We start from the raw sequence: 24,470 nt of genomic DNA on the forward strand, positions 1-24,470 counted from the left end.
CTGCATGACTATATCTCTATAGTGCATGGTTCCGTCGAGCATAAGATTGTGCCTATCTCTAGGAACAATGTGAACTTTGCTTTAGTGCATTCCATCTCTTACCTTCTCAGGCAGTTAGACGCGGCTATTTAACTTATAGACAAGCAATGCAACATCCCATAGACAAGCGTTGCTACAGCCTTTCACCAAGCAAAGAGGATTAATTCACTATACTCACACAACGCACACCTCTCGGTGTGTTGCTACATGCGTCCTATCTCTAGGCTACACGATTAAGCATGCGATTTCTGTTGATAAATAAATGCTGAAGATAAACTATGATAGAGATGAAGATGATGAAGAAGATGACAATGAAGGAGTCAAGATTTGCATTGATCACAAAATGTCTTAATATCTTAAGCACAAATGTAATACAATACAGAGATTAGAAGAGAAATGAAGGACTCTACATCAAGGCTGCTGGTAGTGCCATGGATGAATGGTGGAGATGTCTCTATAAACCAAACCACTCTCGGGCCAAGGAGAGGGTGGGGTCCCTTGTTCAAGACCTGGATTCAGTACTAAAGGGAACAACCTATCTACTATCCCTATAATGGATAGGAGGAATTCTGTCTTGCACTCCACTATCCCTATAATTAATAGGAAAATTGTTTATTATTATTAAGGACGGATGGGATTGTACATGCAATCATGCATTGGACATGGCTTATGTGTTTGCACCCATGCATCTGAGGTCATGCGTCAGAATGAAGATGCGTTAATCTAGTATGCAATGACCACGCGTTCCTATCACAAGTTTTCTTACGCTTGCACCAAGTATAATGTGAACGCAAGTTTCTCTGGTAATCCGAGGTCGAACACAGGGACTTGTCACTCAATAATGCTTGTGAAGCAATGCGTTTGAGGTGATGAATAAAAAAATTTAAAAAGAAGTTTAATGGATTTACACACTACTCCTACTCTTATAGGTTGTTCCCTTTAGTATTGAATCTAAGTCTTGAACAAGGGGCCCCACCCTCTCCTTGGCCTGAGAGAGGTTCGGTTTATAGGTTGGACTTTAAACCAATTGTTCATTAGAGGATCAGTGGAACTTAAGGAATAAAATGTAGTCTTGGGGGTAAAACGGTTTTTATGACCCAACCGAGATTATGAACAACCTGTGAAGGACTAGCTTACTAATCATGGTTATATCAAATGAATACAAATATATCTATAGTGAGGGGAGTGCAACTACGGGACTATAGTGGAATGACCCGTTAGTTAACGAATGTTGATTAGCTCTGTCTAAAGAGTTTAGCCAGCTAATCTCGGATCGTTGGAGCCCATGATCTATAGGTCCATTAGGTTCCCCTATTAGCTCATATGGAATAAACTTAGAACAGTATGATAGAATAATTCGAATTGTTCGAATTAGGTGAAGAAAGAGAAACCGACAAGTTTATGTGATATAGTGGTGGGGCTTTCAGATTAGAGATACAACTTTAATATTTAAATGTGATTTAAATATCAAGAATATGAATACGGTCATATTCGGAAGCTCGAAAATAATGGAAATGGTCAAAGATATAAAAAGTCAAAGAGTTGACTTTTGATTTCGAAAAGTCAAACTTTGACCGACCTTATATTCAAATATATTTGAATTTTGAGAAAATGAATGTGGATTTATGCTTGGGAGGTCAAAATTAGCCAACACAGAAAAAAATCATAAAAAGTCAAAATGTTGACTTTTTGGTCAAAGTTTGACTTTGACAAAATGACTATTTTGCCTTTTGACTAAAGTTAGGGAAAAAATCCAAACTTTTGTTGGATAATTCCACTAACAAAATAGTGGGCTAGGTGTTGGCTTATAGTGGAGACATTAAGCCCACTAAGATAGTGGATTATAGGTGTTGAGTTTTTATGGATTTGGTTCATGCAATTGTTGCATGGGGGCTTTTCAATTTGGTTGAAAAACTTTTGCCCATTTTGCCAATTTTTTTTTTTTCAAATTTGGGCTAAAAAAATACTATTTTCTTTGAGAAAAATTCATAACCCAAAACCCATCCCAAAGATCCATCTTATTTTCCATCTCTTTTCTCTCTCTCGGGTTTCTTCATCCACCGGGTCCCACAATCCGGTTCTGAGTCCGGAGGATAGTAGGTCAATTCTAGTGGTGGTTCGGAAGAGTTCGGGTCGAGATTCAGTGAGGAAAAGCGAGTTTCGAGAGCTTCAAAGGTAAGGTTTCAAATATCCTATCAACTTCAATTTGCATGCTTATTTCCTTTTGTTTAGAAACAATTAGAGTGTAATTAAGTCCTAATTTCGCTGCGTATGTCTCGTGTTCCATAAAAAAAAAAAAATTTCTTGCACACGTGCAAATCAATAGTATTTCTCTTTTTTCTTTACATACACAAAAATATAATCTTAATTGCTTGTATGTATACAACTTAGCTTTCAATAAACAAAATTAACTAATTCACAACAAAGAAAATGATAAATTGTTTAACTAAGTATTTCATCAACAAGTTACATTGGTGTCGATACATAGAGCTCGAAAATCTAAAGTTCGAGAAAGCTGATTGTCTTCTTTGGAGGGTCCAAATTTACAACTAAAAACCTTTCATAAGTCAGAGATTTTTTAAGGATCAAAACTATAGTTTGACATCTAAAGAAGGAAAAAAGAAAAAGTATCTCCATTTGAGATCTAAAAAAAAAAAAAAAAACCACAAAGCTCAAATACATAACGTGTTGGATCTAGAGTTCTCCAAGGAAAAGCATAAAGAGGTTGCGATACCAAATCTTTACTCCTTTGTTGCACCTGCAAAACAAGAAAGCTCAATAGTTGAATAAATGGAAGACAACCCATAAGAAAAATATAGACCCAATTTCTAAGCCCTAAAAAAATCAAAGATAGACCTTGTTGCAGAATATTGTATTAACAACAAGCTCAACACACCCACAAGAGAGAGCAAAAGATAGAAAGAAAAAGAGAAATGTAAAGAAAAGAAAGAAGCAAGTAGCTTTCTTTTGCATAAGTATTATATGAGTAGTTGAGAGAATCTTCATTTTTCAAGATCTTAAAGAAGAGAAGCTCGATTACCTGGAGGTGAGCGATGAAGACGATAGAAAATTTTACGCAGCATAACAACGCTACCATAAGAAGACCAAAAATTTACCTCGAACCTGTTCAAAGCAACACACTCCCAATAATATTCCACAACTAGTTCTTCTCAACAGAACTACGATAAGGGTGAGGGAAATAAAAAATCTCCAGATACCAATAAGATCATACAAACTAAAACATTCAAAATATCTTAGCCTTTTTGCACCTCGAGCAAGCACTCCAAAAGATGAAATCAAAGAGTTTTAATTTGTACATTATCCATATAACTGAAAAGTAAAAAGCCCCTTGAAGTAACATAAGAACTTCAAGCAACTAAAAAGCACACCAAACGGATACAAGACTTCAATCAAATGAAACCACAAAAAACATCTCCAACTAAAAGATGCTATCAAGGGTCAATCTTTGACATGAAGATAGTCAATCCTAGATTATCCAAATAAGATTCAAATGACGAATTCGATTCAAATTGACGAAGAAGTACAATAAATGGTTAAACAAGAGATGACAAAAGATTCGATAATGATAATGTAGATTTAACCTAACCCACAATGCATTAATAACCCACAAACTACCATAATGCAACCGGATTCATTTAGACAAATAATGCATAAACATAAACTGCTAAAGGATGCCTAAGAAGTTCCACTACCATAATCCACTCAATGGAAGTCGTAAACAACTAAGCTATGATTACCATAACTGTAGGATAGTCATAGCAATCTAACACTGAATTTAATCCAAAATTTTAGAACAAATAGACTTTTAAGATAATCGTCTTATAAATATTACCTTATACTTGTTATTAATGTTGTTATGAAGTCCCTTTTGTATTAGATGAAACTTTTCCACTTGTCAATCTTTTTAAAACATGTCCAATGCAATCTTCCTATCTTACTTCCAAATCCTTAAGAATCAAAATTTAGCCTTACACATCAATGAAAAATTTCACTCAAAGTCATCCATTATTGCACAAATGAGTTAGCTCTCAAATTCTAATTCGACTAATTTTCAAAAGAACCTTACTTTGAAACCGTAGAAAAAAAACTTGTAAATCTCCCAGACAACACTTCCATTGTCTCCAACATTGTACATAAAATTGAAAAGCTCAAAGATCCAGTTAGGGGTGTTCATGGGTTGGGTTGAAAGACTTTTTAGACTCAACCCAATTGTTCGGGTGGTAAATTTCTTCAACCCAAATAATCCTTATTAAAAAATGAACTCAACCCAACCCAACTTTGAAATATTTGGGTTTGGTTGGTTTGGGTTAATCGGGTTATTTATTTAAAATTTTGTTCTAAAAAGAAGCAAAACGTAAATATGTAAAAATCTACTTAATTATTTTCATATATTGAATTATGATTACCGATTCAATTTCAATTTATATAGTGAAAATTTTCTTTCTAAAGTGCAAAGAAACTACTTTTAAGAGTTGTTGAAGAGTAATTATTTAAAAAACATTGAAATTAAATAAAATTAAAATCAATATATGTATAAATAATTGTGTTATAAGTTATAAAAAATATATATATTTTAAATTTAATGATAAATTCGGGTTAGTTCGGTTGGTTTGGGTTATATTAGTTGAACCCATTAACCAGCCCAACCCATAAAATTTTTATTTATTTGAATTCAACCCAACCCAAATGAGTTGATAACCCAACCCAAATTGCACGGATTGGGTTGGGTTGATCAGTTTTTTTGGTCATCGAATTTTTTGAATACCCCTAGATCAAGCTTTCATCTAAGATGGATCCACAAACACTTCCTTCATCGTATTGCAAGAGATATTGAATACTAGCATTAGAGGAAATGCACTAATTCTTTTTACTAATGAAAGTATTTCTACAAAAAATGATTCAAGCTATTTTTGATTTCTACCAAGCTTACTAGTGGAGGTATTTCTACCAAAAGACAATCGATCCAAGCTTACTAATGGAGGCATTCTACCAAAATTTTTGGAGCTAATACCTTTAGTACATTTTTTATTTCGCATGGCATAGAAATGTTTGTAAATATCTGTAAAAACATTTAGCAAACCACAGAGTTTCAACATTATCAAAGTCATTTAAGACCTAAAAAGTCAATTGATAAATGCTTATCACACTTCAAAGCACACTAGAAAACATGGAAAAAGAAAATCATAGAATGAACAGAATTATTAGTTGATCTTTTGTTGCATGATAAAAAGAAAATGGTCATTTAATGATAAAATGAATAAGAATTAGTACAAAGCCACATAACAAAAATTAACTTAAAGAAACAGAAAGCAAATACCATGCTGTGTCTTTCAAATGACAATTGTTAACTGAAATATTCAGTACTGACTTGTATTGTTTTCCCTAGACCCATCTCATTTGCAAGTATAGCTGCAATATCGAGGAAATTACAAGATATTAAAGCTAATCCATGGAACAAACTCAACAATCATAAAATACAGCTATAGAAGTTAATTCCTAAACTCGTTATGAAAACATGGATGAACTTTTAAAATTATAGCATGCTGAATTTCTTCTCCATCATCCACCACCACAGATTTGATCCAAATCTAAAGCAGGACTTCCCGAATCTCACCCAAAGCGATCCAAAACCTCGTTGGTTGGTGTCAGAACTCACTTAATCCTACATATTTAGAGTCCTTAGGAAGTGGGTATATTAGGATACTGATTCTTGAAAGACTTTATTATCGTAGCGAGTTGGTACAATCTCCCGAAATAACAACTAAACGATGAGCGAACTCTTTATTAAACGATATGAGTCAAACAAAGACTAGACGATCGCTTATCAAACTCTAGACGATCGTTTACAAAACTCTATACGATCACTTATAGTCTCTACACGATCGTTGAGTAATACTAGACGATAACTTACAAAACACTCAATCGCTTACAAGATATTACACGATCGGTTACAAAATACTACGATCGCCCATCAAATGTTATACGATCGCTTATCAAATGCTACAAGACTGCTGGGCTCTGCTGCTCGAGTTCTTAGTAAAAGAGGTAGACGATGAGCGATACACTACGAAAAATTCTACACGATAGAGACTTCCGAACTCCCACTCTCGAGAGCTCTCCTTCCTCACACCAGATATTCAAACTTCCCTACTCCCTCTTTCAGTTTCTTTCCTTTTTTTTTTTTTTAATCTCAACTTCTCCTAACAGAATTGAAAATAGTCTTTAACCGATTCAACCGCCGCCGACTTCCCTTTATCTCGTCTATTCTTTCTATTTTGATATTGTAACATAACTGGAGGCCTATCATTACCTCTCCCCTCCACCTTTACCTTGTCCTCAAGGTAAAGTTCTGGCTGTCCAACCACCTTTTTGGCTACTTTTGTACTACTCGCATTCGTCGGAGAACCACGGTCCTCGGTGCTCACTGGTGGTTTATGTACCACCGTCGATCATTATAGGTCGTGGGTGTACCAGTCAGACTGTAGCAACGTGCAATGGGGAAGGGTTTAGTGGGGGTAACGTGAGGGAGGAGGAGAGGGATAGAGAGAGGGGAAAAGGAGAGGGAGTGGGAGACTTTCTTTCCTAAAAAAAATAAGACCTAAATTAAAAAAGAAATAAAATTAGGGGGAAATGAAAATAAGGGTGGGAGGAAACAAAAAATCAAGATTCAAAAATTGTCTTGGGATTAAAAAATTAAGGTCACCTACAATGTCAGTTCTAAACCGACATTAAAGATCCGTAATTTTTTTTTAAGAAACCGACATTGTACATCCGTTTTTAGTTTTTCCAACCAACATCAAAGCTAAAATTTCTTGTAGTGAATTATTTTGTATGAGATTTGGTCCTTCACCAAGAAATAGTAGTTCATCATCTTCCTAGTTGTGCCCAGATCGCCGAATATTAAAAACTACATGAATGCGACTAGCATGCAAATTTAATTACAAGAAATGCAAAGAAGTAAACTCATGGCTTAAGATAGAAACAATAATCATCAAGGTTGGAAACTCAATTTGTAATTGAACCATATTTTTGTTTATAAAAACAGTACAAATACAAAAGGTAAGATAGATTAAGAAACACATACATAATAATCCATAACTTTTCTATTGTACAAATTTAGGGATAGAAAAGTGCATAGTATGTTTATGAAAGCAAAGAACAATAAGAGGAAAAGAGAGTCAAAGCTCAGCATCAAGGTGAAGAACCACATCATGTTGGCCATAAATATTGGCAAAAACAACAGCTTTGTGCTGAGGAAGTTGGCCAATCTTAGCTGATTCCTCTTCACTCAATGACCAATCAAAAATGTCAATGTTTTCTCTCATTCTCTCTTTGTCAAAGCTCTTTGCCACTATGCTCACCCCTTGCTCATACACCCATCTCAATGCAATCTATAATTTAATAAAATTTCAAAATGTTATAAATAAGTTTAATATTCGTTAACTTCATTCATAGTACAAATTCGATATTTAAACTTTTAAATTTGTGTCTATTTTGTTTCTAAACATTCAATTATGTACGTAAATTGAAAGATTGAAGCACTCTCACACGTTTAGAAATATTTATCAACTAGGTTCTTTAAAATAAAATTCAAGAATCTAAAAGTGTAATTTATTTGATACAAACATGAAAGTTTCGAAACTAAAAGTAAAATTGAAATGATTTATACCTGAGCAGTTGTTTTGCGTTTGGCCTTGGCAATTTGAGTAATAACATCAGAGCTCACAACTTTATCGTGGCCCCAATAAGTCCCAACTGCACCTAGAGGAGAATAGGCAGTAACGTGAATCCCCATTGCTTTACAAAACTCTCTTAGTTTATTCTGATGCCAAAGTGGACTCATCTCAACCTATATTAAATTAGAAGTATTATTAAATGATTTTATGAAATAAGTTTGTAAACAAATATAGAACAATTAAAAACTAAAAAGAGGCATATAGATAAGCAATTACTTGATTGAGTATTGGGGGTATTTTTGCAAAGGAGAGAAGTTCTTGAAGTCTTTTGGGAGAGAAATTACTGACACCAATGGCTTTGGTTAGACAAAGGTTTTGGCATTCTTCCATTTTCTCCCAAACTCCTTTGAGATCAATTGCAGAAATGTCCTCTTTATCAACTGGGACTTTACACACTTTAGGATTCACCTTCAATGGAATGTGGATCAAGTACATATCAACATATTCCATTCCCAAGTTCCTGTTCATTTTTTTTATTTGACAATTAACTAATGTATATTTTGTAAAAAGAAACGGCCTCGATAAACATCACTCAAATAATTTGAGATGTAAGAGATCGTAGGTTTGTTCAAAACTTTCAATTTCGTCAAATCTTACCTCAAAAACTTAAGTGCTAACTTTCGAAAGTTTCGCCAATTTTTAACCTTTTGAGTAATTTCGTTAAAAAAATAGTTCACGATTGATTTTTGTTAACTCTCAAATCCACTCTTTAGATTTTAGAAAAAAATGACTTTAAAGCAAAAATTTTCTTAAATTTTATGATGTTATTCGTTGGTACAATTAATGTCTATATTGGTCAAATTTAATTTAGTTTGAAACTTGATTATATTTAAATCAATGACATTTTGGAAATCTTAGTGTTTTATTTTCTAGGATTAATTGGATAAATGGTCAAAATAGAATGATATTTAAAAAAAAATGATCAAAACCATTTCAGTTTAGAAAAATGACCAACCAACTAAATCTTCTATTTTTTAGAATCCAAAAACGAACAAATATATCCTTGTTGTCCAATCCCTACAATTATGACGCGATTTAAACAAATCTAATAAATTAAAAAACAGAATATCTTATAATCTTCACTATCGGATAAAAAATCTCTTAAAATTTCTAAGTTTCTAAATTAACGACGACAAACGATTGAGGTTACTGGTGTAAGGCAAACTAGGAATTTATCCAAGAAGTTTTCTTTTTTTTAAAAAAAAAAAAAAATTAATTTTTAGATTGTCTATAATATTTAAAAATAAATAATTAGTAATCAAATTCCAACCAAATCTAATTTGGAGGAGATATACTCTACACATAATTGAAGTAAGCATGGGATTGGGAGGGTAAAATTTACAAAAATGAAAGAGTGTAATAATTTATTGAAATTAGTGATTTTCTAGGTAGAAATAATAAAAACACTTGTCAACCTTATTTGATGAAATTTATATTTATTTAGTTGACTAAAATCAATTCTAAAATATGATTTATTTTGTTTTTAACAAACTTATTTTGGATGCAAAGAATTGTTGTGTTTAAATTGATCTTCCAAAAAATTGTTGAGAGAGGAACAAAAAAAATAAATAAAATAAAGGGAAGAAGAAAAATATGATACTTGAGAGTGGCCTTAATCCCATCAAGAACAAGAGGAGGATCAACAAAACGACAATCCAACTTAGAAGTTATGAACAACTCATCTCTTGATTCTATAAGGCCAAGTTCCAAAGCCTCCCTAATCCCTTCCCCAAGAGGCTGCTCAGATCGGTATGAATATGACGTATCGAAATGGCGGTATCCAGCTCTGATTGCTTCCACCACCGCAACTTTTGTTGCCTCAGCTCCGGCCATCGACATTGTCCCCATCCCGACCACTGGTATCGACTGGCCGTTGCTCAAAGTCGTTATCGGAATCACTCCCATTTTTAGTTAGGTTATGTTGTTAAAGCCTCCTCTTCACATCCTCTCTTATATAAAGTTCACAATCTCTAGTTTGCATTCAAATATTTTGATTATTGTATTGATATCTCCATAAATTGAAGAGGTTGATGAATAAGAAATGTATTAATGAAGCCTATGGCTATTATCGGTATTTATTGGAGTGTTTGAGAAGTTGAGAAAATAAATAAAAAAAAACCATCACTTAATTTTTCTTCAACAATGTGAGAAAATATAGGTGAAACGATAGTTTGAGAAGTTGCTATTATTTTGTTTAATTTAAAACATTTTTTTTAGTTGAAATTCAAACACAATTTTTTAATATCCCAACTTATATCATTGTTATTTATTTATCTATTAATCGGTTTAGTTTAAATTTCTATCGCAACTGAAAAGAGAAACTTATTAGTATTATTTAATTAATTTTAATAATAAAAATAATATTGAAGGAATAAATTAGAGATTTACTAATGACTAAAATCAGAGATTTGAAACTATAAAATCTAAAAGTGAGCAAACCAAAAAATCAAAATGGTATTTTTAACCAAAACATAAATCATTTTGACAATAAATGATCTTTTTATCATTAAACAAAGTTGAAGAAAAGTTAACATTTTAGTTTGATTTAGAATTTACATTAAATATCAGTTTTAGTCAATGATTAATTTCTTCACGAAAGATCTCTAAATTTTAGAAATGTAATAAATTTTAAGTAGGTAGGATATCTATAAATTAAATGGAAGGTTGTTTATATCATAAAATGAGCTGAATTAATGGTAAAATTAGCAAAACTTATTTGTAAATATAGCAAAATCTAAGTGAAAAGTCTAAAATTCCCCTATTGAGTTTTAACACGTGTAGCAAGCTAGAGTAAACACCTAGATTTACACGTTATTAGAATTACAGAAAGAACTGAAGACAAGAAAACAAGATTGCAGGTAGTTGAAACGTTGTCGTCTTCTTTCTGTTATGTGTTGTAACCACAAGAGCTTCATTGTTGACCATTGTGCTTGTATATATAAAGAAAAATGAATGTGAGAATAACGGAAGAGAGAAAAAGAGAGCAAGACATTCATTCCGTAATAATTTTGAAGAATAAGTAATAAAAGAGACCCTCTCGATTTGCATAGTGGACGTAGGCCTTTGGCTGAACCACTTAAACTCTTGTGTTCTTTCTTCCTTACTCAACGATGGTTTAACATTTACTTAAGTATCATTTACACGATTGTGTAATTCCTGTCTGCATCGTGTACACGATCGTTTAGCTCCACATCCAATCGTCTGTACGATCATTTAGCTCTTCCAGTTGTCGTCTATACGATCGTTTAGCTCTAATCAACTGTTGTCTACACAATCGTCTAACATTTCATTCTATCATTTACATTATTGAACTATCGTTTAGTTCTTGGAATTTTGTCTACACGATTGAGCTGCCATCAGGTAAACAATAGAAGAGTTTTGACGCCCCAAGCATACACCTCCCCTGACTCTTAAATTGTACTTGACTGTTAGTTCTGAATAATTTGTGATTGCAAATGAGAAGATCTTAGTTATTTGAGTCAACAAGTGGTATCAGAGCTCAGTGAAAGTTCAAGACAGATCCAAGATTTGAATTCTTGCATACTTCGAATAAGATAAGTCAATCTTGAAGATCATGAATGGCAACAACTAGATATGAAATTGAGAAGTTCGATGGTAAGACAGACTTTGAACTATGGAAAGCGAAGATTAAAGCAGTCTTGGGACATCAGAAGACACTACTGACCATTACAGACCCTGCAAAATACTCTGAAACACTCACTGATGCAGAGAAAGAGACGCTAGAGGTAAATGCTTATGGAACCATTGTCTTGAATGTCACATATAGTGTTTTGAGGCAGATTGTTGACCAGCCTACTACCTATGCCCTCTGGAAAAAATTGAACAAGATTTATCTCAACAAAGACCTGCCTAACAAAACTTTCTTGAGGGAAAGATTTTTCACTTAAAGGATGGATGCTGTAAAGTCCCTCACGGATAATTTGAACGAGTTCAAGAGGCTGTCTAAGATCAATAGGAGACAATATTGGGGAGGAGAATGAGACTTTCATATTACTAAACTCTCTACCAGAATCATTCAAAGATGTCAAGACAACCATGAAGTATGGTAGAGAAAGAATCACCACAGAAGCAATCATATCAGCAGTAAGAGTTAGAGAATTAGAGTTACAAATGAGCAAGAAAGAACAACAAGGAGGTGAATGCTTGTTTTCAAAGGGGAAAACAAAGAACAACGGGAAGGGGAAACAGAATGGTGGTGACAAGTCCAAGATTAAGTACCATTTTTGCCACAAAATGGAACATATGAAGAAGGACTGCTATGCCTTGAAGAGGAAGCTGAACCAACAGAGCAAGGGGAGAAAACAGACCGAGGCTGCTGTGGGGGAGAATTCCCTTGTGTATTCAGATGCAACTATTAATCGATTTAGTTTAAATTTATATCGCAACTGAAAAGAGAAACTTAAAAACTTATTAGTATTATTTAACTAATTTCAATCATAAAAATAATATTGAAAGAATAAATTAGAGATTTACTGAAAGTAAAATGACTAAAATCGGACATTTAAAAGTATAAAAATGAGCAAACTAAAAATCAAAATGGTATTTTTAACCAAAACATAAACAACTTTGACAGTAAATGATTTTTTTTTTTCTTATTAAACAAAGTTGAAGAAAAGTTAACATTTTAGTTTGGTTTAGAATTTACATTAAATATCAGTTGGTCAATGATTAATTTCTTCAAGAAACAGCTCTAAATTTTAGATATGAAATAAATTTTAAGTAGGTAGGGTATCTATAAATTAAAGGGATGGTTGCTTATATCATAAAATGAGCTAAATTAATGATAAAAATAGCAAAACTTAAAATTATTTGTAAATATAGCAAAATCTAAGTGAAAAGTCTAAAATTCTCAAGCTAGAGTAAACACCTGGATTTACAGGTTGTTAGTTACTAAGCTCAACTTTATTTTTCTTTCTTAGTTTTACTTCTAGACATGCAAAGAAGGAAGTGAAATGATGGAGATGCCCGCAATTGAAATCTTCAGAAATACATAAAAGAAAAATTGACAAAATAAAGGATGAAAAGGGAAGAAGAAGATAGAGTTTTTAAAGTGGTTTGGTCATAGGAGACCTACATCCACTGTATGCTGGAAACAGTTTACATATCAAGAACAATATAACGAAAAAGTACAAGATCTCTCAAAGATAAGTTTCCTCATTGCTTTCTCATACTTTTTATATATTTTTATGAGATGTATACTTCTATTTATAAGCTAATATATTCTCCAACTTATGTAAAACAAACATAACTGTTTATGTAATAATTTGACTTTTTAAAAACGAACCTTAGGCGTTTCTTTGCATGTAAGGTTTAGAGTTTCCCATGTTCTATTTACTGTTTGGGAGGTTATTTTACTACTACGAAATCAGTGTTTCTTGGCGTTTTTTAAATGTCAAGAATTAGTTTTCTTGACGTTTTAAAAAATGTCAATGAAGCTAGTGTCAAGAATGCCGATTTTCTTGACGTTTTAAAAATGTCAAGAAATACTGACACTTGACATGTTTGAAATGTCAAGAATATGAGCGTTCTTGACAAGGAAAAAAATGTCAAGAATATCTCTAATCTTGACAAGGAAAAAACATCAAGAAATTTACTTGTGATTTTTTTAAAAAAATCTGTAATGTAGACGTTTTTACCTATAATTACTCATGTATTTTGATCCAACAACTACATTTGGTATATATATGACATACATTCACCAATCAAATAAACGATACACACATTTTCAATCTTATATATAGACCAAAATTCCACCAATATCTCGTTATAAAAACTTCATTTCTTTAACATTATCAATATTACAACCTCATAAAGTATTTCTAAGTTAAAAGAATATGGAAAACTCCATATGAACAATTCCAATATTACAATCAACCCCATATGAACAATTTCAAAAGTATAACAACTATCAACCCTCATATGAACACATTTCCTATTATACAATCAACAATCTCATCCCCTCTAAGAACAATTAAAAAAATTACACCTATCAATCCGTTTGAAGTAATCCTAGCCAAATCTCGCTCACTATGCTCCTACCTCCACAAAAATAACGTAGCCTACCTTTAACTCGTCACTTTAAGCACCTAGATCAATGAAATAATATACAAAAACTACAACGTATAGACTGAAACTTTACAACTCCATGAAGGATTTTGTAAGTTAATTAAAAGAATATGGACAGACCCATATGGGCACTTCTAAAACAATATAAGGAACATAACTCTTACAGTCAACCAAATATAAACAGTTTCAAAACATACATTTCCAAACATTCTATCAAAACTATCCATCTACCCACATAACAACTATCACATGTACTAATCCAAAACTATCTTTGACATTGTATTATGGTACCTAATTTTAGATCATACCTCTTGAAGGAAAAGCAACTAGACATAATAAAATAAAGGCTAATGGCTCAAACGTCCACAAATTACTTTTTATGAAGCTAGAACTTTTCTCATAGCAACACCTTGACGTCAATAAAGAACCACTTCGTATAAAATATCCTACAAATGATACAAACTTAAAGTTTCAAACAAATATCCCCACTTTACTCAACACATCAAGATCAATGTAAAATATCCTACAAAAGGGAAAGTACAGATGGCTTCAAATAAAGCAAGAAAGATGCATTTAAACCAAAGTTGCATTTAAACCAAGGAGGTAAATCAACTTTTGAAATATTAATCAAGCCATATTTAAATGTGTGACTTTCTAGACAAAATGTATGCAAGATACCAATAGCAATGTCAATAACTTTGAAAGTTATAATATCACATATAGATCAAGAATATTCACGAGAGATTAAGCCCTAAGTTTGAAAGTTCAAGCCTCAAATCAAGAAAACCAATCCTTAACTTTGAAAGTTCATGCCTCAAACCAAGAAAATCAAGAATCAAACCTAATCTAAACTAAATATAGATTTACCTCAATGAAGAATCTCTTCAAGATTGATGGAATAAAATCAAGTCCTAACTTTGAAAATTCATGCCTCGAACCAAGAACAATATTAAAGAAGAATTTATTATGAGATTCAAGAATATACATGAGAGATTAAGCCCTAATTTTGAAAGTTAAGCCTCAAACCAAAAAAATCAAGCCTTAACTTTGAAAGTTCATGCCTCAAACCAAGAACATCAAGAATTAAACCTAATCTAAACTAAATCTACATACTTCAATGAAGACTCTCGTTAAGATTGATGGAATAAAATCAAACCCTAACTTTGAAAGTTCATGCCTTAAACCAAGAACAATATGAAAGAAGAACTTATTATGAGATTCAAGAATATATATGAGAGATTAAACCCTAACTTTGAAAGTTCAAGCCTCAAAAAAAAAAAAAAAAAAAAAAAATCAAACCCTAACTTTGGAAGTTCATGCCTAAACAAAGAAAATCAAGAATTAAACCTAATCTAAACTAAATCTACTTACCTCAATAAAGAATCTCTTCAAGATTGATGGAATAAAAAGATGTATCAAAGAGAAGTGAAAAACTAAGAAGAATTGTAGAAATTTTACAAGGAGAAGAAAGAAAAATGAGCAGTTCGACTATGAAATTTCTTTTAAATCTGTCTTATAGCGTTGCAATGCTATTGAGAGCATTGCAATGTTGTTTGCAAGCATGCTATTTTTTCGTCAAAATCCATAGCGTTGCAACGCTGTTTGCGTGAGGCGTGCGTTTTTCATTTTTTCGTCAAAATTCGTAGCATTGCAACACTACTTTTAAGCATTGAAATGCAACCCTGTATATTCTAATATTTTGAAGTTTTAAAAATGTCAAGAAACCATTAATTCAACTTGACATTTTTAAAAACGTTAAGTACAATATTTTCAGGAAACCTCCACTTTTTAAAAACAATTCTTGACGTTTTTTTCTTCAAAATCACCTATTTCTTGACATTATTTTTCATAAAAACGTCAAGTATTTAAAATTGCAAATATCTAGAAAGGTAATTTTTCTTGTAGTGTTTCTTCATTCATGGCATTTATCCAACTTGCATTGTTGCAACTCAATGAATCATTGAACGAAAGTGATTGTGCTTTATGTATTTTAGCCATAACACTTAGAGCTACACTCACATAATCTACTTCATTGTATCTAGCTAGAGGAGTAATTGTTATTCTTCGTTAATCTCTAGGTGTGAAAATAACCTATAAGATCTTTTTCCTCTTGAGGTTTATTATCTTCTATTTCTATAGGTTGTTGTTCACTAGTTTCAGGAACTTCGGTACTTATTTTTAGTAGTTCTATTTGAGTTAGAAAGATGCTCCACCTCAAAATTCACAATTTCTAGTGAAAAAGTGTTGAGATGACTCGTCACACAAACACAAATGTTAAAAGGAAAGAACTGGCTACCAATGTAACAACAAAATACCAACAACAAGTAAGCAGTTAAAGAGACATAGAAGTTGGTAACCCATTTCGGTGAAATCCACCTACATCTGGGGGCAGTGTGCCCGGGAAAGATAATCCATTAATATTAAAGAGTTAAGTAATTTACAACGCAATACTTATCTGCAATACACGACTACTACAACGACATACGTAGAGCTCAACTCATTGATCACCTAGGCTCTTGCAAGATGTCAGACTCCCTCTCAAATGTACTTAGACTTCCTCTAAGTTTGATAATATTAATATTGAACATTTCGACTTCCGACAGTGTGTGAGACTCCTTTCAACGATGTTATTTTCCCCTCAAGTCAGCGAACTCCCTTCACTGATGAATCTTAGAATCCTCCTCAGATAGAGAACTCCTTGTCTGAAGTTGAGTCTTAGGCTCCCCCTAAGACCATGATTAACATCAACATGTTGCACTCAACAGATGAAGAACTTGCACAGCGGAATATAGTGAGCAAAGAGCATGAACACAATGATCACATATCGACCACAGAATTGAAAACTTCTTACTCAATTAACAAAAGTAGCAACCCAAAATGGTTGACATAATTCTTTCTTAATAATCGAATCCAAGAAAGGAAACATGTTCACATTTGAAAAAGATAAACGGTGTTTCAATAAAGGAAAATATTGTGCGGAATGAATTAGCCTGAATTTTTCAATATGGAAAAAATATTATGCAAGAAAATAAACTATTGCTTAAAACAAATGTTAAGACTTTATTTGAGACAACTGCAGAAACTAATGCCTTAAAGAAATATCAAGCCAACCAATCAAATCTCCAACAAGCTCCCATCTTGGTTGATATTTTTTAAGGCAAAACAAACCAAACAACAAAGCACGTCAGCATAAGAACACCAAACAAACCAGATCAGATAAGAAGTTGTAAGACTAGCATGCTAAACCAAACTCATTCTCCCCCTTTTGTTTGACTTACAAAATAACCAAAGCCAACTTCAACAAAATCAGAAATCATGATTTTAGGAATGGTTGAAATCAGACAAATAATATTTCCAGCACCAGACATTTGGCCATCATATGACTATCTGGAAAAATAACAGACATTTCAAGCACAACACAACCTTTAAGATTCTGCCATATAACATCAAACTTAATAGAGCTAACTTCAGAAACATCACCAGCAGAGCCAAAGACAGATACAATGACATTTTTAAGGATCACAACAGACAAATTAGCATATCCTGCACAAGGAAGATTGATTTTCTCAATTAAGGCATACACACCAACAACTATGGTTATGGCTCTAAGCATCAAATGACCCAAATCAAAATTTTCGTTAATTGCTATAATTCAATCTTGCACAAGCCCAGAGTAATCCATAGAGCTTCATTAACACTCTTAATTTCAATTGGAGATGTAAAACAACTATTGTTAATCATTTGGAGATAGTCAACCCTATCCTTATTTGTAGTAGTCACTCCTATATCAAGATTACCAATGATGTTACTAGGGAGATGATTTTTACGAACTCTGCTGGATGGGTGCTTGTTACTTGTTTCAGCCTGTTCAGAAGTTGGCTGGTTATTCTCCATTGATGTTTTAAAATTCATGCTAGATAACATGTTAGTGGGAGATGTTAGGGACATCTGTATTGACAAGTGGAAGCATATTGGAATCTTTTCTTCCTCAATAGTAGAAACTAATGGACCTGCAGCATCATTAATCACAACATTGATTGACTTGTTACATTTCGAGTTTGTTTATTAAATACTCTATAAGCCTTGCTATTTATAGAGTACCCTAAGAAAATACCTTCGTCACGATTTAAATCCCATATTCGCCTAGGTTTTCGATCTATTAGAATATAACATGAATTGTCAAAAATATAAAAACATTGGATATTTGTCTTTCTCCCCCTACAAACTTCATAATTTATGCAGACCGTACATGGGAAAAGAGCAATTCAGTTGAGAATATGACGTGCAATGTTGGGAACTTTAGCCTAGAACTGAAGAGGAAGATTTTTGGTATGTAACATAACACAAACCATCTCTTAGAAGATCCTATTTTCATGTTTAATCACACCATTTGATTGGAAAATAATAAGACCTCAAAACTTATGATGTATTCCTTCAAAAGAACAAAATTTAACGAACTACATATTTTCAAATTCTTTGTCATGGACACTATAGATGCGAAGAATCTTCAAGTATTTTTCTCTCTGAAGTTGAGTATACAAAGTTTGACAAGCAGAAAAAGTGTTAGACTTTTCTCTAACAAATCAAACCCAAGTGTACCTCGAAAATTCATCCACACACATAAGGGTATAGCACTTTCCACCAAAACTAATAAATTGCTTTTGACCCCTAAGATCCATGTGCAGAAGCTACAAAACTCTGTTAGTGTTAGTTTGAGGAACCTGTTTGTGAGAGGCTTTAATATGCTTTTTAGCTTGACGGTTCCCATAAAAGACTTCGCGAACACCATGAAAATAGGGTAAACCAACAATAACATTCTTTCCTAACACTTTTTTAACAGATCTAATATTGACCAAGACATTTATGCCAAATACAATTTTAGTTTGTTTAGACATATCGCAAACAACATTAGTAACAATAGGAGACCAAAGATAACAGTTGTTAGAAGAGTGCATACCTGTCAAGAAAAGAGCTTTGATATCATCTGTAGCAAGACATTTATCTTCAGTGAAGTTAGCATGCAGTCTCTGATCATATAACTGACTTATGTTGATAAGGTTAGTAGTGAGCCCTTCAACAAACATTGCATCTTCTAGTGGTGGGAGAACTAGGATATTGCATATTCCCTTTTCCAAGATTTTTCTAGTTGCACCAACACCAAAATTCACTTGGCCAAATTTCATAAATTTGAGATTTGTCACAAAATACTTCTCACAAGTCATATGCCTAGAACATCCACTGTCAAAGTACCAATCATCTTTTGTGGACAATCTAAAAGATATAAGTACCATATTGTATCAAACTTTTGCTTTTCCACGCTACTTCTATTTTAGCATAGGAGCAAAGAGCTTTCGGTCATTACTTTTGCTAACCTGTATAGAGGATAACCAAGATAAATTGACACTAAAACCATTTAATTTAAAATAATAAGGTCTAATATGACCTTTTTTTACCCCAATGATGGTATATCAACACCCTCTTGGAATGTTTTACAAACTACGGAGAAGATGTCGAAGCAGATGTTGAGGACACATGTGTCGACATCTGCTTCTAATTACATCCACCAGTAATGTTTTGTTTCCTCTAGAAATGATTGATCATGAACTCTTCTCTTTGTTTTAAAGTTTCAAGACCTTTTAAATCACCAACTTTCTTCTCTTGATGCGATATCTTATCAAGATCATTTGTTTCTGAGTTCAACATCTTTATACATTTATATATAGATTCCAGCTCAGTCTTGACTTGATTTAGCTCACGTTTAAGAACAGAGACAGTGGTCATCAGTTTATGATTATTAGAAATAAGCGACTCAATTCTTTCTTTATGAATATCCATGAATTTTACATCCTTTAAGCATTATTGGTGTAAAGTACGATAAGAAGTTTCAATCGATTCACGAGAATCTTCATCTTCTTCGTTAGTAATGTCCTTACACAACTTTTCTTGATTTTTGTCCCTATAAATATCCTCAGAAATGTTACTAACAAAGGGCTTTGATATCTTCTTCAGAATCACCAATATCTTCAGAATATTTATCAAACAAAGTTAACACATAACTCTTACTCTTTCTTTTGAGAAAATTTGGACATTAAGATTGATAATGACCATATCCTTCACATTCCCTGCACCAGAAGGATTTTCTTTTATTTTGTGAATTATCAACATTCTACTTCTGATTCTGAGATCTATATGGATTTGAATATGTGCTTCCACTTTCTTTATCATGCATAGGCACATAATTCCCAGATTTATTTTCAAAATGCTTTAGAACCTTGCAAAATTGTTCATGTAGAAAAGATATTGAGTCAACAAGAGATTCTTCTTATTCTACAAATTTACCTTCAAACTGATAATTTACCGAGGATTGTAGGGCAATACCTTGGTTTTTCTTGACACGTGTCCTATCAAAATACATCTCAAAAGTAAGTAGAGATCCCATGAGTTCCTCAAGTTTCATATTGGCAATATCCATGAAATTTCGTTTAAGTTTTGGCCTACCCATATTGTTTTGATGTTTGAAATTGGGTTTTACATACTCGCAAGGTGCTTTCCATTATATCTTGATCAAGTTGTGAAGTAGAGTTTCATTGTCTTGCAAATGCTACGATGGAGCTTCTCTAGGTTAAATCTCTTCTTACTAAACTTGGAATACCTTTTTCCTCTCCTTCAACTCGTGTGAAAACATAGGAGCTGTTCACCTCAGTGCCAATTTTATTCTTCATTCTCACACCAAACATGTGGAGTTAGACATTTATTTTGTACGAGATTTGCTCCTTCACCAAGAAATAGCAGTTCATCATCTTCTTGGTTGTGCCCAAATCGGCGAATATTAAAAACTACATGAATGTGACTAGCATGCAAATTTAATCACAAGAAATGCAAAGAAGTAAACTCATGGCTTAAGATAGAAACAATCATCAAATTTGGAGATTGAATTTGTAATTCAACCATATTTTTGTCTACAAAACAATACAAAAGATAAGATAGATTAAGACACATACATAATAATCCATAACTTTTCTATTGTACAAATTTAGCGATAGAAAAGAGCATAGTATGTTTATGAAAGCAAAGAACAATAAGAGGAAAAGAGAGTCAAAGCTCAGCATCAAGGTGAAGAACCACATCATGTTGGCCATAAATATTGGCAAAAACAACAGCTTTGTGCTGAGGAAGTTGGCCAATCTTAGCTGATTCCTCTTCACTCAATGACCAATCAAAAATGTCAATGTTTTCTCTCATTCTCTCTTTGTCAAAGCTCTTTGCCACTATGCTCACCCCTTGCTCATACACCCATCTCAATGCAATCTATAATTGAAAGATTGAAGCGCTCTCACACGTTTAGAGATATTTATCAATTAGGTTCTTTAAAATAAAATTCAAGAATCTAAAAGTGTAATTTATTTGATACAAACATGAAAGTTTCGAAACTAAAAGTAAAATTGAAATGATTTATACCTGAGCAGTTGTTTTGCCTTTGGCCTTGGCAATTTGAGCAATAACATCAGAGCTCACAACTTTATCGTGGCCCCAATGAGTCCCAACTGCACCTAGAGGAGAATAGGCCGTTACATGAATCCCTTTTGCTTTACAAAACTCTCTTAGTTTATTTTGATGCCAAAGTGGGCTCATCTCAACCTATATTAAATTAAAAGTATTATTAAATGATTTTATGAAATAAGTTTGTAAAAAGAAATTAAATAGAACAATTAAAAACTAAAAAGAGGCATTATTACCTGATTGAGTATTGGGGGTATTTTTGCAAAGGAAAGAAGTTGTTGAAGCCTTTTGGGAGAGAAATTACTGACACCAATGGCTTTGGTGAGAGAAAGGTTTTGGCATTCTTCCATTTTGTCCCAAACTCCTTTGAGATCAATTGCAGAAATGTCATCCTTTGCAACTGGGACTTTACATACTTCAGGATTCAACTTCAATGGAATGTGGATCAAGTACATATCAACATATTCCATTCCCAAGTTCCTGTTCATTTTTTTTTTATTTGACAATTAATTAATGTATATTTTGTAAAAAGAAATGGCCTCGATAAACATCACTCAAATAATTTGAGATGTAAAAGGTCTTAGTTTTAGGGCTTTCATCAAATCAAGTATGATGATGATGGCAAACTCAAGTTATTGTACTGATTACTTTTTAGTGTTTGAAAGTTTTTTTTTCTTGTAGAGTTTAAATAGATGATTTCATTGCATCGTCAATCGTTCGAATTGAAGTTCAAACGAAAAAGATATGAATAAAAGAAGATTGAAAACAAAATTCGATGTAGTCGATGATGTGGCAAGCATGGACCAACCGTGGCCAGTTGTTGAAGAGAGATGAAAAGAAAAGGAAAAAGAAAAAGAAAAAGAAGATGAGAAAGATAAGATCATGTATAATCGAATGAGATTGTAACATGTGGTATCCAGAATCTTTGAATTAAAAAAGGGAGTAATGTAGTCTTCATACCAAAATCTCATTCTCAATTTTTTTTCTTCCTAAATGTAATCTACACCATTTTCTCTCTCCATTTAATCTCAATCATTAATTCAGTTTACTATAGATCGAGAAATTGATTGTTTTAATTTTAGCTTTTTATTGGGTTTTGTATTAAAGCGTGCTGTGCACATGATATGGATTTCTTTTTAGTCTAGGTGAAAAAAAAAGGTCATTTCTCACATGTAAGACAATTTTTCAGTAAAATACTTAAGAAGGGATCATGTTGAATGAAGTAGACAAATTGTCGAACCACTATAAATTTCAGTGTTTTCTTTTTTCTTTTAACTTCTTTTATTTCTGTACTTAATTTCATTTCTAACTTTTAGACTGCATGTTAGGTTCGATTTATTACTTTACATATAATTTGCATTTAGCTATTAACTTGAATTATTAATTTGTGTTTTTTTTTAAATTAAAGTTTAAGGTCTGTTTTGTATAACTAGAGAAAAAAATGTTTTTATAAAAAAAAATCATTGTTATTTAAACTCTTTTGATAAAAATAGTTTCAAATTATTTTAAAAACTATTTTGAATGGTTATCAAATACTTCAATAATTTTTAAAATGTCTTATTTTCAAAATTAAACGTTAAACCAAATACACCCAATATTTAGTTTTCAACTTTGGACTGATTAAAGTTTCATAATGTTAAAATTTGTAGATAACCTTATTCAACTCTCTAGTGTTGCCATTAGATCCTATCAGTTGTTGTAGGTTTGTCTAAAACTTTTAATTTATCAAATCGTACTTCAAACTTAATTGCTAACTTTCAAATGTTTTGACAATTATTTTAACCTTTTAGTTGAGTTTTGTTTTTTAAAAAAGCGTTAAAATAATAAAGACAATGAAATTTGGGGGATAGAATTTTATTAAGAGTTGTTTTCAAATATAAGAAAATGAACAAAAATATTTATAAATATAGCAAAATTTCGTTGTCTATCTGCAATAGACTACGATATACTACTGTCTATCTATATCAAAATAGAAACGGAGAGTAGTTTACCGCAGTCTATCGCAGACTGTAATATTTACTATTATTTCTAAATATTTTTAATAATTTTATCATTTAAAATACTTTTCTTTTATTAAGTTATTTAGATTTCAGAGAAAAATGACTTCAAAGCCAATTTTTTGTTGAAAGTTTTGAATTTTGACAAAGTTGGTAACTAATATTTGCATATTGGTTAAATTTAATTTATTTCAAAACTCGATTTTATTTAAATTAGTTAGTTTTTGGAGATTTTAATATTATATTTTGTTAAAATTCGTAGGTAAATTCGAAAAAGTAAAAGAAAGGGTAATTTATTGAAATGAGTGATTTTCTAGGTAAAAATTGTAACACTTGTGGTTTCTAACGAAAATTGGTACAAATTGACAAGTTTAAAGGTAAAAACGAATTATTTTTTCCCTTTAAATTATGTTGAGTTTGTTGGTATCTGTTTGTTCATATTTAGTTCACTAAAATTAATTCTAAAATATGATTTGTTTTGGTTTAACAAACTTATTTTGGACTGCAAAAATTTGTTCTTTAAATTAACCTTCCAAAAAATTGTTGAGAAAGAGAAAATAAATAATAAATAATATATAAAATGGTACCTGAGAGTGGCCTTAATCCCATGAAGAACAAGTGAAGGATCAGCAAAACCAGAAGCCAACTTAGAGGTCACAAAGAGTTCATCTCTTGATTTTATAAGCCCTACTCCCAAAGCCTCACTAATCCCTTCCCCAAGAGCCTTCTCCGATCCGTACGAATACGACGTATCAAAATGTCGGTATCCGACTCTGATCGCCTCCACCACGGCAACTTTCGTCGCCTCTGGTCCGACCATCGACATCGTCCCCATCCCGATAACGGGTATCGACTGGCCATTGCTCAAAGTCGCCATTGGAACCACTCCCATTTTTACTATACTATGTTGGTAAAGCCTCCTCTTCACACCCTCCCTTAGCTTAATACAAAGCTTATAATCTGTAATTTCCATTGGAATATTTAGCTGACTTTATATACTCAGTCTCTAAGGAAGTATTAGAATAAATTATTGTATTGATATTCTCATGAAATGAAGTAGTTGATATTGATTTATTGATGATGAATAAAC

General features: G+C 32.4%; 2 protein-coding genes across 3 annotated transcripts; both read right to left on the minus strand.

Moving 5' to 3' along the window:
• Positions 1–5,357: 5,357 nt before the first annotated feature.
• LOC120081878 (D-galacturonate reductase-like) lies at positions 5,358–9,846 on the minus strand. Of its 2 annotated transcripts, none has more exons than XM_090315143.1 (4): positions 9,397–9,813; positions 8,013–8,256; positions 7,730–7,909; positions 5,358–5,469 (listed from the first exon to the last, which is right to left on the minus strand). In XM_090315143.1, exons 1-4 carry the CDS (start codon positions 9,699–9,701, stop codon positions 5,443–5,445), a joined length of 756 nt encoding a protein of 251 aa, XP_090171269.1. In that variant the 5' UTR covers positions 9,702–9,813; the 3' UTR covers positions 5,358–5,442. The 2 variants fall into 2 exon arrangements, with proteins under 2 accessions (XP_090171269.1, XP_090171268.1); XM_090315142.1 differs by lacking the exon at positions 5,358–5,469 and adding an exon at positions 7,058–7,451 and having other exon boundaries at positions 9,397–9,846.
• A 10,944-nt stretch (positions 9,847–20,790) lies between these two features.
• Positions 20,791–24,298, minus strand: LOC120082065 (D-galacturonate reductase-like). The gene is made up of 4 exons (XM_039037287.2): positions 23,968–24,298; positions 21,620–21,863; positions 21,342–21,521; positions 20,791–21,191 (listed from the first exon to the last, which is right to left on the minus strand). The coding sequence occupies exons 1-4, from the start codon at positions 24,270–24,272 to the stop codon at positions 20,979–20,981; spliced, it is 942 nt and encodes a 313-aa protein (XP_038893215.2). The 5' UTR covers positions 24,273–24,298; the 3' UTR covers positions 20,791–20,978.
• Positions 24,299–24,470: the final 172 nt, after the last annotated feature.

Source organism: Benincasa hispida, chromosome 7 (genome assembly GCF_027475165.1).
Source record: "Benincasa hispida cultivar pf3 chromosome 7, pf3_genome.v1.1, whole genome shotgun sequence".
Classification (NCBI taxonomy): Eukaryota; Viridiplantae; Streptophyta; class Magnoliopsida; order Cucurbitales; family Cucurbitaceae; genus Benincasa; species Benincasa hispida.

Excerpts from the sequence above, each read along its gene's own strand:
- LOC120081878 (XM_090315142.1), bottom strand. The coding sequence starts at position 9,701 with ATGGGAGTGATTCCGATAACGACTTTGAGCAACGGCCAGTCGATACCA. Across the intron at positions 8,257-9,396 it reads GGGATTAAGGCCACTCTCAA|GAACTTGGGAATGGAATATG; the intron begins GTATCATATTTT and ends AAAAATGAACAG. Across the intron at positions 7,910-8,012 it reads TACCCCCAATACTCAATCAA|GTTGAGATGAGTCCACTTTG; the intron begins GTAATTGCTTAT and ends AATTTAATATAG.
- LOC120082065 (XM_039037287.2), bottom strand. The coding sequence starts at position 24,272 with ATGGGAGTGGTTCCAATGGCGACTTTGAGCAATGGCCAGTCGATACCC. Across the intron at positions 21,864-23,967 it reads GGGATTAAGGCCACTCTCAG|GAACTTGGGAATGGAATATG; the intron begins GTACCATTTTAT and ends AAAAATGAACAG. Across the intron at positions 21,192-21,341 it reads AAGGCAAAACAACTGCTCAG|ATTGCATTGAGATGGGTGTA; the intron begins GTATAAATCATT and ends TTTCAATTATAG.